Source organism: Pristiophorus japonicus, chromosome 12 (assembly GCF_044704955.1).
Source record: "Pristiophorus japonicus isolate sPriJap1 chromosome 12, sPriJap1.hap1, whole genome shotgun sequence".
Classification (NCBI taxonomy): domain Eukaryota; kingdom Metazoa; phylum Chordata; class Chondrichthyes; family Pristiophoridae; genus Pristiophorus; species Pristiophorus japonicus.
The window spans coordinates 144,598,170-144,612,074 of NC_091988.1; the positions used below are offsets into that span (position 1 = coordinate 144,598,170).

The window sequence follows — 13,905 nt, forward strand, 5'->3', positions numbered from 1 at the left end:
CCTGTAAAAGCACTTACCTTTTCCCTGAAGCTGTCCTTGCCTCCTTTGAGCTGTCAGGTTTACCGAGGCCTGGGTAATTGGGCCAGGGTTAAACATGTAAGACATATTAAATGGGAGGCTCCAAGCCTCATTATAATATTAAAATCAACAACCCGCCTTCTGGGACTGGGTTGGCTGCCCTCGCCCAATCTTGCCTCCATTAAAACTGGAAGTGGGCGGGTTGGAGGTTGGTTTGTGTTTTTTTTAATTTTTACATCTCAGCCGACCCCAGTCCATTCATTTTTGGGGGTTAAAATTACCCCCTTAGTGTAAGGATTCTGCAATCTGATTGGTTAGGAGAAATACTATTGCTTGCCCCGTTCATACAGGTCCCAAATTCCCTGTCGAGGGTGTTGGCTTTCTCAGTGCCACAAGTTTCAGTGCAAAATCCCAAAGAAAGTCTGTGGGCGTATAAGTATACTAAATTGCTCGCACCATTCCTTTGCCACTGACCGCAAATTCCGGCCGAGAGAGATAAAGCAGAATTGTGTGCTTGCATTGGAAATACATTTAGATCAAATGCACATCTAAGCACGTAAGCTGTAAATTAACATTTGCAGAAGAAAATTTACCATCATCAATAGCATAAACAGTAAATGTATAAGCATTGTCAATCACGTAAGTTGATTCTCGATCCAATTGTTTCACTGTTTTGACAACACCAGTCTCTGAATTTACAGTAATCCATTCAGCTGGATCAAGTCCTCGAACATATCTTTCAAATGAAAAGACACACGATTGGTTATTCAGAATTTACATCATTAATCACTAATAAATCATTAGGTTTTGTACATACTACAACTAGAGAAGTTGGGCTGGATTTTCGGATCATTTGCGCTCCGGATTTCGCCGGGTTTTGACCCTCCGCGGCGAGAAATGGGGCGGTGAGGTCTTTTGTGTCGGGGCGCGATCCTCCGGTCGGGTTTTGCGGCGGTGCTTAGAAGCATCGCCGGGGGGAACTGTGTATCTCGTTGTGACAGCAGCAGTAGTTTGGACTCACACCCGACCCTTACGCCCCGAGCACACCCCGCAGTACCGCCAGGGAAAACACAGCGATCCAGCCCTGCTTGTGGCCGTGAGGTGGATAAAGTGTAAAAACACTAACTTCCAGTGTTTATTCTTTTATTTTTTTTTGTAGTGGTTTGTGTTGTAAGGGTGTTGGCAATGCTTTCTGAATATTTTTCTGAATTTTTTTTTTCCCTCTAACAAGACCTCTCTCGGAGCGCTCCCGGCCCCGCAATTTAGTTGGCAAGGTTCCCGTTTTTGTGACGTGAAAGTTGTACAACTCCTCCCTTTTCGCTGCACCCCTGACGCCGCGGCCAATTGACAAAAATTACTCCACACAGCGCAGACGTTAATTGGGCGGTACATTTCCCGCCCTGCCTCCATTTTCGCCCCGAAAATGGCAAAGCCAAAAATCCAGCCCAAGTTAAGTCCATGTGATTTCCTGGACTGGTTTTGATCGCCTGAGGGTGTCGGAGAGTAATTTTCCAGCATTTTTATTTTCTTTGATTGGCCCTGGGTTTTAATTTGTTTTGTTACCTCTCCCAGGAGAATACGGTTTAGAAATTCAGGTGCTTTGTGTTATGTATCTGGACTTGTATACACTCTGTACAGCCACCAGAGAGCTCATTCCCCGGAATCCCAAGGGATCTCATAATCCCTTGGGAGCACAGGTATTTAAGAGTGCTTCACAGGTTGGAAAGGCACTCTGGAGACCTGCAATAAAAGACTAAGGTCACACGTTACTTTGAGTTCACAGTGTTCAGTCTGACTCTTTCTCCATACACTACAACTGGCGACGAGACACAGATAGCGAACCCAAAGATGCAGAAAACAGTGGGCATCCTGGAGAAATTATCAGAGGGAGATGATTGGGAAACTTTTGTGGAGTGACGCGACCAATACTTTGTAGCCAACGAGCTAGATGGGGAAGAGAGCGCTGCCAAATGAAGGGCGATCTTCCTCACTGTCTGTGGGGCACCAACGGATGGCCTCATGAAGAATCCGCTCACTCCAGCGAAACCCACAAAGAAATCGAATGACAATTTGTGCACACTGGTCCAAGAGCATTTGAACCCGAAGGAAAAAGTTCTAATGGCGAGGTACCGGTTCTACACCTACAAAAGGTCTGAAGGCCTGGAAGTTGCGAGTTATGTCGCCGAGCTAAGACACCTTGCAGGACATTGCGAATTTGAAGAACATTTGGAGCACATGCTCAGAGACGTTTTCTGGCCACGAAAACTTTGCAAACTTTTGACTGCAGAGACCCCAACCTTGAGTAAGGCCATAGCGATAGCCCAGGCATTCATTGCCACCAGTGACAATACTAAGCAAATCTCTCAGCACATAAGTGCTGCTACAAGTACTGTGAACAAAATTATGTTGGTTTCGAATCGTAACAGACAGGGCAGGTCACACATACCTGCAGCTACACATCCGCAGATGTCTCAGAGTCCACCATCAAGGGTGATCAATGCGAGGCCATTAACACCTCGGTGGCGCAGCGGAGGTGATTGTCTTTTCCATTCATGCCAATTCAAAGGATACATTTGCAAGGGCTGTAGAACAATGGGACACCTCCAATGAGTGTGCAGGCGAGCTGCTAGGCCTGCTAAACCTGCAAACCACCATGCTGCAGAAGAGGACAGATCCACGGAGGATCACGACAAAACAGAACCCCTGATAGAAGAGGCAGAGTTACATGGGGTGCACACATTCTCCACGAATTGTCCCCTGATAATGTTGAAGGTTGAACTAAATGGACTCCTGGTGTCAATGGAGCTGGACACGGGCGCGAACCAGACCATCATGGGCAAAAAGATTTTCGAAAGGTTGTGGTGCAACAAGGCCTCAAGGGAAGTCTTAACTCCATTTCGTACGAAACTAAGAACTTATACAAAAGAACTGATTCCTCTAATCGGCAGTGCTATCGTAAAGGTCTCCTACGATGGAGCGGTGCACAAGCTACCACTCTGGGTGGTACCGGGCGATGGTCCCACACTGCTCTGCAGGAGCTGGCTGGGAAAGATACACTGGAACTGGGACGACATCCGAGCGCTATCGCCCACTGATGACACTTTGTGTGCCCAGGTCTTAAACAAATTTCCTTCGTTGTTCAAACCAGGCATCGGGAAATTCCAAGGAGCAAAAGTGCAGATCCGCCTAATTCCGGGGGCGCGACCCATCCATCACAAGGCGAGAGCAGTACCGTACATGATGAGAGAAAGGGTAGAAATCAAGCTCGGCCGGCTACAAAGAGAGGGCATCATGGAGTCCAGCGAGTGGGCCAGTCCTATTGTCCCAGTCCTCAAGGGAGACGGCACCGTCAGAATCTGTGGCGATTACAAAGTAACTATCAATCGTTTCTCCCTGCAGGACCAATACCTACTTCCAAAGGCCGACGACCTCTTTACAGTGCTGGCGGGAGGAAAGACGTTCATGAAGCTGGATCTGACTTCAGCCTACATGACGCAGGAACTGGATGAATCATCGAAGGCTCTCACCTGCATCAACACGCACAAAGATCTTTTTGTTTATAATAGATGCCCGTTTGGAATCCGATCATTCGCAGCAATATTCCAGAGAAACATGGAAAGTTTACTGAAGTCGGTCCCGCACACCGTGGTCTTCCAGGATGACATCTTGGTCACAGGTTGGAACACAGTCGAGCATCTGCACAACCTGGAGGAAGTTTTTAGTCGGCTCAACCGCGTGGGGCTCAGGTTAAAATGCTCGAAGTGCGTTTTCCTGACCCCTGAAGTGGAGTTCTTGGGAAGGAGGATTGCGGTGGACGGCATCAGGCCCACCAATGAGAAGACGGAAGCAATTGAGAATGCACTTGAGGCCACAGAACGTGACGGAACTGCGGTCGTTCCTGGAACTCTTGAACTACTTTGGTAACATCTTACCGGGTCTCAGCACACTACTAGAACCACTGCATGTCTTACTATGAAAAGGGGGCGAATGGGTTTGGGGCAAAAGCCAAGAAAATGCCTTTATAAAAATGAGAAAATTGTTATGCTCAAACAAATTGCTTGCGTTGTATGATCCATGTAAGCGTTTGGTACTAGCATGTGATGCATCGTCATATGGTGTCGGGTGTGTATTGCAACAAGCCAATGATTTTGGGATACTGCAACCGGTTGCTTATGCATCCAGGAGTCTGTCGAAGGCTGAGAGAGCCTGCAGCATGATTGAAAAAGAAGCGTTAGCGTGAGTCTATGGGTTAAAGAAAATGCATCAATACCTGTTTGGACTAAAATTTGAATTGGAAACTGACCATAAGCCACTTATATCCCTGTTTTCCGAGAGCAAAGGGATAAATACCAACGCATTGGCCCACATCCAGAAATGGGCGCTCACATTGACTGCATACAACTCTGCCATCCGCCACAGGCTAGGCACAGAAAACTGCGCCGATACTCTCAGTAGGCTGCCATTGCCCACCACGGGGGTGGAAATGGCGCAGCCCGCAGATCTAGCCATGTTTATGGAAGCATTTGAGAGTGAGCAATCACCAGTCACTGCCCGGCAGATCAAAACCTGGACAAGCCAGGACTCCTTATTATCTCTAGTCAAAAGCTGTGTGCTTCACGGGAGCTGGTCCAGTGTCCCAGTGGAAATGAAGGAAGAGATAAAGCCGTTCCAACAGCGCAAAGATGAAATGTCTATACAGGCAGACTGCCTTTTGTGGGGCAATCAAGTAGTGGTCCCCAAGAAGGGCAGAGACACCTTCATCAATGACCTCCACAGTACCCAACCAAGCATTGTAATGATGAAAGCGATAGCCAGATCCCATGTGTGGTGGCCCGGCATCGATGCGGACTTAGAGTCCTGCGTTCACAGATGTAATACATGCTCGCAGTTAAGCAATTTACCCAGGGAGGTGCCGCTAAGTTTATGGTCTTCGCCCTCCAAACCGTGGTCTAGGGTACATGTCGACCATGAAGGCCTGTTCTTGGGTATAATGTTCCTTGTGGTTGTCGACGCGTACTCCAAGTGGATTGAATGTGAGATAATGTCGGCCAGCATGTCCGCTGCCACCACTGAAAGCCTGCGGGCCATGTTTGTCGCACATGGCTTACCCGATGTCCTGGTGAATGACAACGGGCCATGTTTTACCAGTGCTGAGTTCAAAGAATTTATGACCCGTAACGGGATCAAACATGTCACATCTGCCCCGTTTAAACCAGCGTCCAATGGTCAGGCAGAGAGAGCAATGCAAACCATCAAGCAAGGCTTGAAGAGGGTAACTGAAGGCTCACTGCAGACTCGCCTAACCCGAGTCCTGCTTAGCTACCACACGAGATCACACTCACTCACTGGGATCCCACCTGCTGAACTGCTCATGAAAAGAGCACTTAAAACAAGGCTCTCGTTAGTTCACCCTGATCTACATGAACAGGTAGAGAGCAGGCAGCTTCAACAAAGTGCATACTATGATAGCACAAATGTGTCACACAAGATTGAAGTCAATGATCCTGTATTTGTATTAAATTATGGGCAAGGTCCCAAGTGGCTTCCCGGCACTGTCTTGGCCAAAGAGAGGAGCAGGGTGTTTCAGGTCAAACTTTCAAATGGACTCATTCATTGGAAACACTTGGACCAAATCAAACTCAGATTCACGGACTACCCTGAGCAACCCACCTTGAACCCTACCTTTTTTGATCCCCCAACACACACACCAGTGGCAACCGGCACCATGATTGACCTTGAAGGAGAAACCATCATCCACAGCAGCCCTGCAGGGCCCAACACACCAGGCAGCCCAGCAAGGCCAGCTGCACAGCAGCCCAGCGAGGGCCCAACAAATGGCTCAACAACATCAGCCTTCACACCGAGACGATCAACCAGGGCAAGAAGGGCCCCAGATCGACTCACATTGTAAATAGTTACACTATTGACTTTAGGGGGGAATGTTGTTATGTATCTGGACTTGTATATACTCTGTACAGCCACCAGAGGGCTCATTCCCCGGAGTCCCAAGAGATCTCATAATCTCTTGGGAGCACAGGTATTTAGGAATACTTCACAGGTTGGAGAGGCACTCTGGAAACCAGCAATAAAAAACTAAGGTCACACATTACTTTGAGCTCACAGTGTTCAGTCTGACTCTTTCTCCATACACTATACTTTGCAACACCCGTTAGCGTGGCGTAATAACGAGGAAGTGGCGGTCATCGCTCTTCCACTAGCTGGTGTCGGATCCCACAGAGCCCTACATTTTAGGAGGCCCAGTAGTGCTACCGTTGTGAAGAATGTTGCCTGGTAAATGTTACAGAATTTGGTACTGCCAGATAATATTGTTAAGGTTAGTTAACATAAGGCATTTATTCACTAGCGGCATAGAGGGTGAAATTGATTTTGGGAGGTTACACAAAACAGGCGGGAGCAAATCGACAGCTCTCTGCTAGTTTGTTGTGCATTACAGGAGAGTCTATTATTTATTGCTAAAAGGGTCAGATCAGTTATTGCATTCAATTCATCCATTCTGTTGCTGCAAAATCATAAGGAAAAAATGTCTGACAGTGACTATACTGACAGCTCATCCTGTCCCAAAGGTTGGGTTAAAGTTCCCCAAGCTTCGGGCACTCGCAGGTGAAGTAATAATCGGGAATTGTATCAGGTGTAAATGCTATATAAGTGCTTAGTCAAAAAGAAAGGAACAATTGGGATATAAATGTGAAAAACCGTGATGTATGCATACTTACGTTCAACAATTACTATTTTTATTACCTGAAAGAATGCTTATGGAATTTATCACTATCAGTAGCATTAAATCTTCCCAGTATTTTTCCAGGCTCCTGACCTTCCATCTCGTGAGCAATTAATATCGGAGGGAAGAACATAGGAGGGTCATTCGTGTCCGTCACAGTAACAATTGCAATAAAATATGGCAATACTTCAGAAATGTTTCCTGGACATATAAAAAGTGGTTCTTCATTCTCAGCAGTTATTCTAATTTTCCTTTGTGCACCATGCTCATAATCCAAAGACTGCAATAGTAGAAACATACAATCAGTTGAATGATAGTTTAAATAGTTTAGAAAGTTTTTCATTATTTTAATAAACCTTTGTATTATTTCTTTGCTATTCTTTGGGCTGGATTTTCGCCTTTATGCGATTTTGCCCGTTTCCGGGCGCTAACCGTGGCAAAATCAAAATTTTAGCGCCGGGTTAGCGTTAAGTTCTGCAACTTTCGCCAAATGAAATTTCACGACGGGCATTAGTGCTAACTCCAGCGTTGCACCACACAATTTGTGTGACAGAGCCGAACGTTCTGACCGGAAAAAAAAAATTGGCCATTCTGCGCATGCACACATTTTTTTTTTTGCCGCACTTCTGGTGTGCTGTCCAATTGCAAACGCTAATGCAGGGCACGCATGCGCAGTACACCCTGGGCTGAATCAGCCATTTTATTATTTGATTTTCATGATGATGGAGGGGGAGGACAACAGGCAGCATGCGAGACAATTTACGCAGGAGGCTAATGAAGCTCTTGTGGGAGCTGTGGAGAGGAGATGGCAGGAACTACACAGGAGGGGAAACATCTTATCAGATCTCAGAAAGCAATCTTAATAATGTGTAAAGATTTCTAACAGGATCTGGAGGGAGATAGCTGAGGAGGTCTCTGCCTCAGATACAATAATAAAGACTGCAACACAGTGCCAGAAAAAGTTTAATGATCTTTCAAGGGTCATTAGAGTGAGTACAATTTTTATTCATGCACTCCTTTATTACTTAAGTTAAAAATCTGACACACTATTCGTTCTGATGCTTTTGCTGTCTCTGAGCACTCTGTGGGTTGCCTCCTAAAATGCATGATACATAGGTAGGCTTAGTGTGGCACCCTATTTGCCAAGAATGATCTTTACACATTATTAAGATTGCTTTCTGAGATCTGATAAGATGTTTCCGCACCTTGATGTCCTCCTGATGAACCACGTGCAACTTCCAAGGCTATTAAACAGAGGACTGACTGTATTACATTCAGACAGTATGGTATATGTACTTTGGTGGCTGTCTGTGTGTGTCACAAGAGCAGATTGACTCGCTGGTAACCATTCCCATTTTCATCATTGCAGGCAAAGAAGTCCCACAACCACTGCGAAAACGTGTGGACAGGTGGCGGTCCGCCTCAGACCCTCCCACTCACCAACCTGGAGGAGCGAGTGGCAGGCCTCATCAGCGTCACAGGTTGGGCAACTGCCAGTGGTGGCGCTGAACCTCGCTTGCATCCTGAGGGTAAGTCCTGCACACTCCCTGGGCTGGGTGGGGCAATGTGATGCAGTGTCTGTGGACTAGGGTTGGGGCAATGTCCTGCACACTCTCTGCGCTGGATTGGGACAATGTGATGCAGTGACTGTGGATTGGGGTTGGGGCAATGTCATGCAGTATCTGTGGACTAGGGTTGGGGCAATGTCCTGCACACTCTCTGCGCTGGATTGGGGCAATGTGATGCAGTGACTGTGGATTGGGGTTGGGGCAATGTCATGCAGTATCTGTGGACTAGGGTTGGGGCAATGTCCTGCACACTCTCTGCGCTGGATTGGGGCAATGTGATGCAGTGACTGTGGATTGGGGTTGGGGCAATGTCATGCAGTATCTGTGGACTAGGGTTGGGGCAATGTCCTGCACACTCTCTGCGCTGGGTTGGGGCAATGTGATGCAGTATATAATGGAGTAGCCGCGATCTTTCAAATGAGCCTGTGCTATGTGACCTTCCTCATGTCACGCTGCCCCCTCCCCTGCTGCTAACCACTCGTCTGTTGCTCCCTACTTCTAGATGACCAATCGCAGGTGCTGAATCCCTGGGATCAACCCTTCACATCAGGCCATCATGTGGAGGAGGAGGAGGAATCTGAGGAAGAGGAGTTGACGGAGACCGATCTGCTGACTCCGGAGGGGGGGTGGGGCGGCGGGGGGGCTGCAAATGCAGTCTGCACCTCTGTTAACACCGGCAAATGCCTCGTCCGAGGATGATCAAACATTCCCGGACTTTCATATCTCTGAGGCTCCTGGGACGAGTGGCATGCAGCAATGGTGTTCTGGGCTCAAATCCCATATGCCTTCTCTCCGGAGGGTGAGTTAGCAAAGCCGGTCTGCTGACAGACAGGCAGACATGGAAATGGACATGGTGGGACTGTCCAGGGAGAGCATCAGTCTCACCCATCAGGCTCACCTGTCACCTCCTTGAAGTCCTGGGTAGGATTCCCGTAAGCATTGACAGTCTGAAAGCGATCATAATGGAGGTAGAGTCGCAGATTATCAGTGCGAGCTGCGAAACCTGCGAGGCCATCAACATCCACACCAGTCACACTGGAGTCCCGGAGAGTGTGGCGAGCAGCCTTTCCGAGTTCCCCAGTCTGACACCCAGACACATCCCCACACCACTGGTGACTGGGTGACACCGATGAAGAGGCTCGCCAGTCAGAAGCCAGGCCTTCCACGTCACGAGCTGGTCAAGTGTATCCCCAGGAGGCGTCTCCAATGTCTCTCCCCCCAACACAGCAGCGCTCTAACAACGTTGCTGCACACTATCGTGATGCCACTTTGGGTACGAGGAGCAATCGAGGGAAGGGGCAAGGGTAACGAGGGAGGGAAGCCAATGGTAAAAGACACGAGGCAGTTGTGTTGGGCATAATGTTATTGTTGTTGTTGTAGTATAATCACAGTTTGAGCACAATTTTCTGTTATTGTATTAAAGTTTCGTTTTCAAATTATGTTAACATAGAAACATAGAAACATAGAAATATAGAAACATAGAAATAGGTGCAGGAGTAGGCCATTCAGCCTTTCGAGCCTGCACCGCCATTCAATGAGTTCATGGCTGAACATGCAACTTCAGTACCCCATTCCTGCTTTCTCACCATACCCCTTGATCCCCCTAGTAGTAAGGACGACATCTAACTCCTTTTTGAATATATTTAGTGAATTGGCCTCCACAACTTTCTGTGGTAGAGAATTCCACAGGTTCACCACTCTCTGGGTGAAGACGTTTCTCCTCATCTCGGTCCTAAATGGCTTACCCCTTATCCTTAGACTGTGACCCCTGGTTCTGGACTTCCCCAACATTGGGAACATTCTTCCTGCATCTAACCTGTCTAAACCCGTCAGAATTTTAAGTTTCTATGAGATCCCCTCTCATTCTTCTGAACTCCAGTGAATACAAGCCCAGTTGATTCAGTCTTTCTTGATATGTCAGTCCCATCATCCCGGGAATCAGTCTGATGAACCTTCGCTGCACTCCCTCAATAGCAAGAATGTCCTTCCTCAAGTTAGGAGACCAAAACTGTACACAATACTCCAGGTGTGGCCTCACCAAGGCCCTGTACAACTGTAGTAACACCTCCCTGCCCCTGTACTCAAATCTCCTTGCTATGAAGGCCAACATGCCATTTGCTTTCTTAACCGCCTGCTGTACCTGCATGCCAACCTTCAATGACTGATGTACCATGACACCCAGGTCTCGTTGCACCTCCCCTTTTCCTAATCTGTCACCATTCAGATAATAGTCTGTCTCTCTGTTTTTACCACCAAAGTGGATAACCTCACATTTATCCACATTATACTTCATCTGCAATGCATTTGCCCACTCACCTAACCTATCCAAGTCACTCTGCAGCCTCATAGCATCCTGCTCGCAGCTCACACTGCCACCCAACTTAGTGTCATCCGCAAATTTGGAGATACTACATTTAATCCCCTCGTCCAAATCATTAATGTACAATGTAAACAGCTGGGGCCCCAGCACAGAACCTTGCAGTACCCCACTAGTCACTGCCTGCCATTCTGAAAAATACCCATTTACTCCTACTCTTTGCTTCCTGTCTGCCAACCAGTTCTCAATCCACGTCAGCACACTACCCCCAATCCCATGTGCTTTAACTTTGCACATTAATCTCTTGTGTGGGACCTTGTCGAAAGCCTTCTAAAAGTCCAAATACACCACATCAACTCGTTCTCCCTTGTTCACTCTACTGGAAACATCCTCAAAAAAATTGCAGAAGATTTATCAAGCATGATTTCCCTTTCACAAATCCATGCTGACTTTAACCTATCATGTCACCTCTTTCCAAATTCGCTGCTATGACATCCTTAATAATTGATTCCATCATTTTACCCACTACCGATGTCAGGCTGACCGGTCTATAATTCCCTATTTTTTCTCTCCCTCCTTTTTTTAAAAGTTATAAAATTTTACAATGTTTGATAAATTCTTTAATTCTTTAATTCACCTTAACCATTCCTGTGTAGTGTCTCATTTGCAGAATAAGAGGGGGAATATAAACATGGTGTGATAGAGTGACCAGGCAACAGTCAAACCTGCCGTTCACTCTTCAAGCAAAGCATTCAATTATGAGTTGCTGATGTAAGGCTTTTGCAGCAGCAAAATGTCCATGATTCCTCCCCTGTGGTTGTAGTGAGGGTGGTGATGACATGGGTTCCTTTCCAGGCTCCCTCTCCTCATCCTCCTCCTCCCCTTCTCTCTCCTAAGGTGGTCCTGCAATTCCCATTGGCAATTCCTGTCCCCTCATGCTAAGTTGTGTAGCATGCAGCACACCACAATGAACTCAGAGAGCTGCTGAGGGGAGTATTGCAGGCAGCCTCCAGAGTGGTCCAGGCATCGGAAGCACTGCTTGAGCACTCCAATTGTCTGTTTGACGATGTTGTGTGTGGTTGCATGGCTCTCATTATAGCGATGCTCAGCTTCTGTCTGAGGGTTCCGGAGGGGGGTCATGAGCCAGGTGGTGAGACCGTAATCTTTGTCCCCGAGCGTCCAGCTCTGGCTTTGTGGTTGAAGCTGGAACAGTCCTGAGACAGTGCTCTCCTGCAAGATGAAAGCATGATGGATGCTCCCTGGATATTGGGTATTGACTGCTATGATGTGCCGAGTATGGTTGCAGACAACCTCTACATTCATGGAGTGGAATCCCTTTCGGTTTCGGTAAACCTCTGGATTATGTAATGGTGCTTGCAGGGTGATGTGCATGCAGTCAAGGGCACTCTGAACCTTGGGGAAGTCAGCAAATCATCCAAAACCTACAGCCCTCTCATTCTGTGCCTCCTTGGTCATTGGGAAGTTTATAAAGTCCATCCTGCGTGCGTATAGTGCAGTAGTCACCTGCCGAATGCTGCGATGTGTAGCGTGCTGCAAGATGGAGCATATGTTGCCTGAAAGGAGCCGGAGGCATAGAAGGCAGGTGCCACAGTCACCTTCATCTCGACGGGCAGTGCAGTCCTGTTGCCACTGGTAGGCTGTCGGTCTGTCTTTATGAGCTGGCATATCTCTGTCAGCACTTCCTTTCGGAAGCGCAGCCTTCTAACGCACTGTGTCTCAGAGAGCTGGAGGTATAAGTGCTGTTCCCTGTAAACTCGTTGGGGGTAAGGCCTCCACCCCTTATGTCTGAGATCACTTCAATTACATTTAAAATGATCATCAATAAACCTTCTTGCAGCTCAAGGTGTATAGATATAGCAGCCAGGAATAATGGCTGACATAGTATAGCCCTCATCTTTTTAAATGTCCTTAAATCTCTTTTAAAATGAACTATTAACTCACAGTATGAAAAACGCAGCCTTCTTCTCCCAATCCTATTATGCTCTGAACTTCTGCTCCATATTCAAGATGGTGCTGTTAGCGCCGTTAGTGCCGGGTTCAACCTGGGCACGACTACTTTTGCTGGCGGGTTTCCAAGAAGACGCTAAATCGGGCAATATGCTCGAAAGTTCCGCCCGGCAGCTTTGCATGCCGATTAACGTCATCCAAACAGTGTAAACATCGGGCAGGCGCTAACTTTCAGCACCGCCACAAGTTCCTGCCCAAAGTTCCGCCCGGGCACAAAATGTTGTGCGCCTCGTTTTCGAGCCAAAGAAAACATTTTTGTGCCCCGCCCAGGCGCTAAACGGGGCACCAAATTCGCCAAAAATCCAGCCCTTTGGTATTGAATGAAAATTCAGGGTGTTGTTGAGTTGTCAACTTTTTGGGGGCTGTGTCAGTTTTTGTGTAAGCTGCTGGTCAACTTGGCATTTTGCCAGATTTGGATGTATAGTGAGTTCTGAAAGTGGAAAGTGTGTATCCTTCATCTTGATGAGCACAAACTACATAAAAGACTCAAGATCATAGGAAATAGAACAGATTTATGATGGCAGGAAATGATGGAGTGTAACCTATTAGCAAGGAAGTGGTCTTAGAGGATAGTTAAAGAAGTACATTCAAGGAGTTATGGTCCTTTTTAATCCAGAGGATACTATAATTACAAAACTATTCTATTTACACTTTTCTAACTATAATTCAGTGACACCATTAGAAAAATATTTGTGAAGCATTTGTGAGGAATGATCACCAACATGGCCTGTAAATCCAAATTTAACAAAGTTTTGAAAATTACCTCATTGTGATGTATTTCTATTTTATTGTCCATATGACCAATTAAAGTGAATAAAGTTTACTTATCTTTTCAGCAGAAATGTAATGCTTCTAAAAGCTAAAACTTGCTAGAAATATTTTGCACGTCAGATTCAGGGATCTACAAAATAATTCACCCCTTGACCAACTGGATAGACTACTGGCCCGTTGGGAGCAGGAAGTTCCAGGTTTGGTTCCCAGTCGGTGAATAATTCGGTGATCCAGGAAGCAGTTGAGGCACAACATGGTCTCAGCACCCCTGGAATAGGAGAGGAAAACAATTCGGGAGAGTTCCTGCTCCTGACTGTCATCCACTCAATCTTGGTGGAAAGTGCATGTATGTGGATGCAGAATGAGAACAGGATTGGACTTAGCTATGATGTCCCTGGAAATGAATTCTAGCAAGAGATTTACAAATCTGACCGTACATTCAGATTTTGATTCCGATCACTATG

The 13,905-nt window shown here is 46.8% G+C and overlaps 1 protein-coding gene across 1 annotated transcript in view; it reads right to left on the minus strand.

Moving 5' to 3' along the window:
- The window catches only part of LOC139276875 (cadherin-like protein 26), a 111,709-nt gene that overhangs the window by 58,718 nt on the left and 39,086 nt on the right, over window positions 1-13,905 (minus strand). Inside the window, exons 8-9 of the mRNA XM_070894873.1 lie at window positions 6,778-7,037; window positions 612-754 (exon numbers count right to left, since the gene is read on the minus strand). Of these exons, the coding sequence (XP_070750974.1) occupies window positions 612-754; window positions 6,778-7,037 (403 nt within the window). The remainder of the gene's footprint in view (window positions 1-611; window positions 755-6,777; window positions 7,038-13,905) is intronic.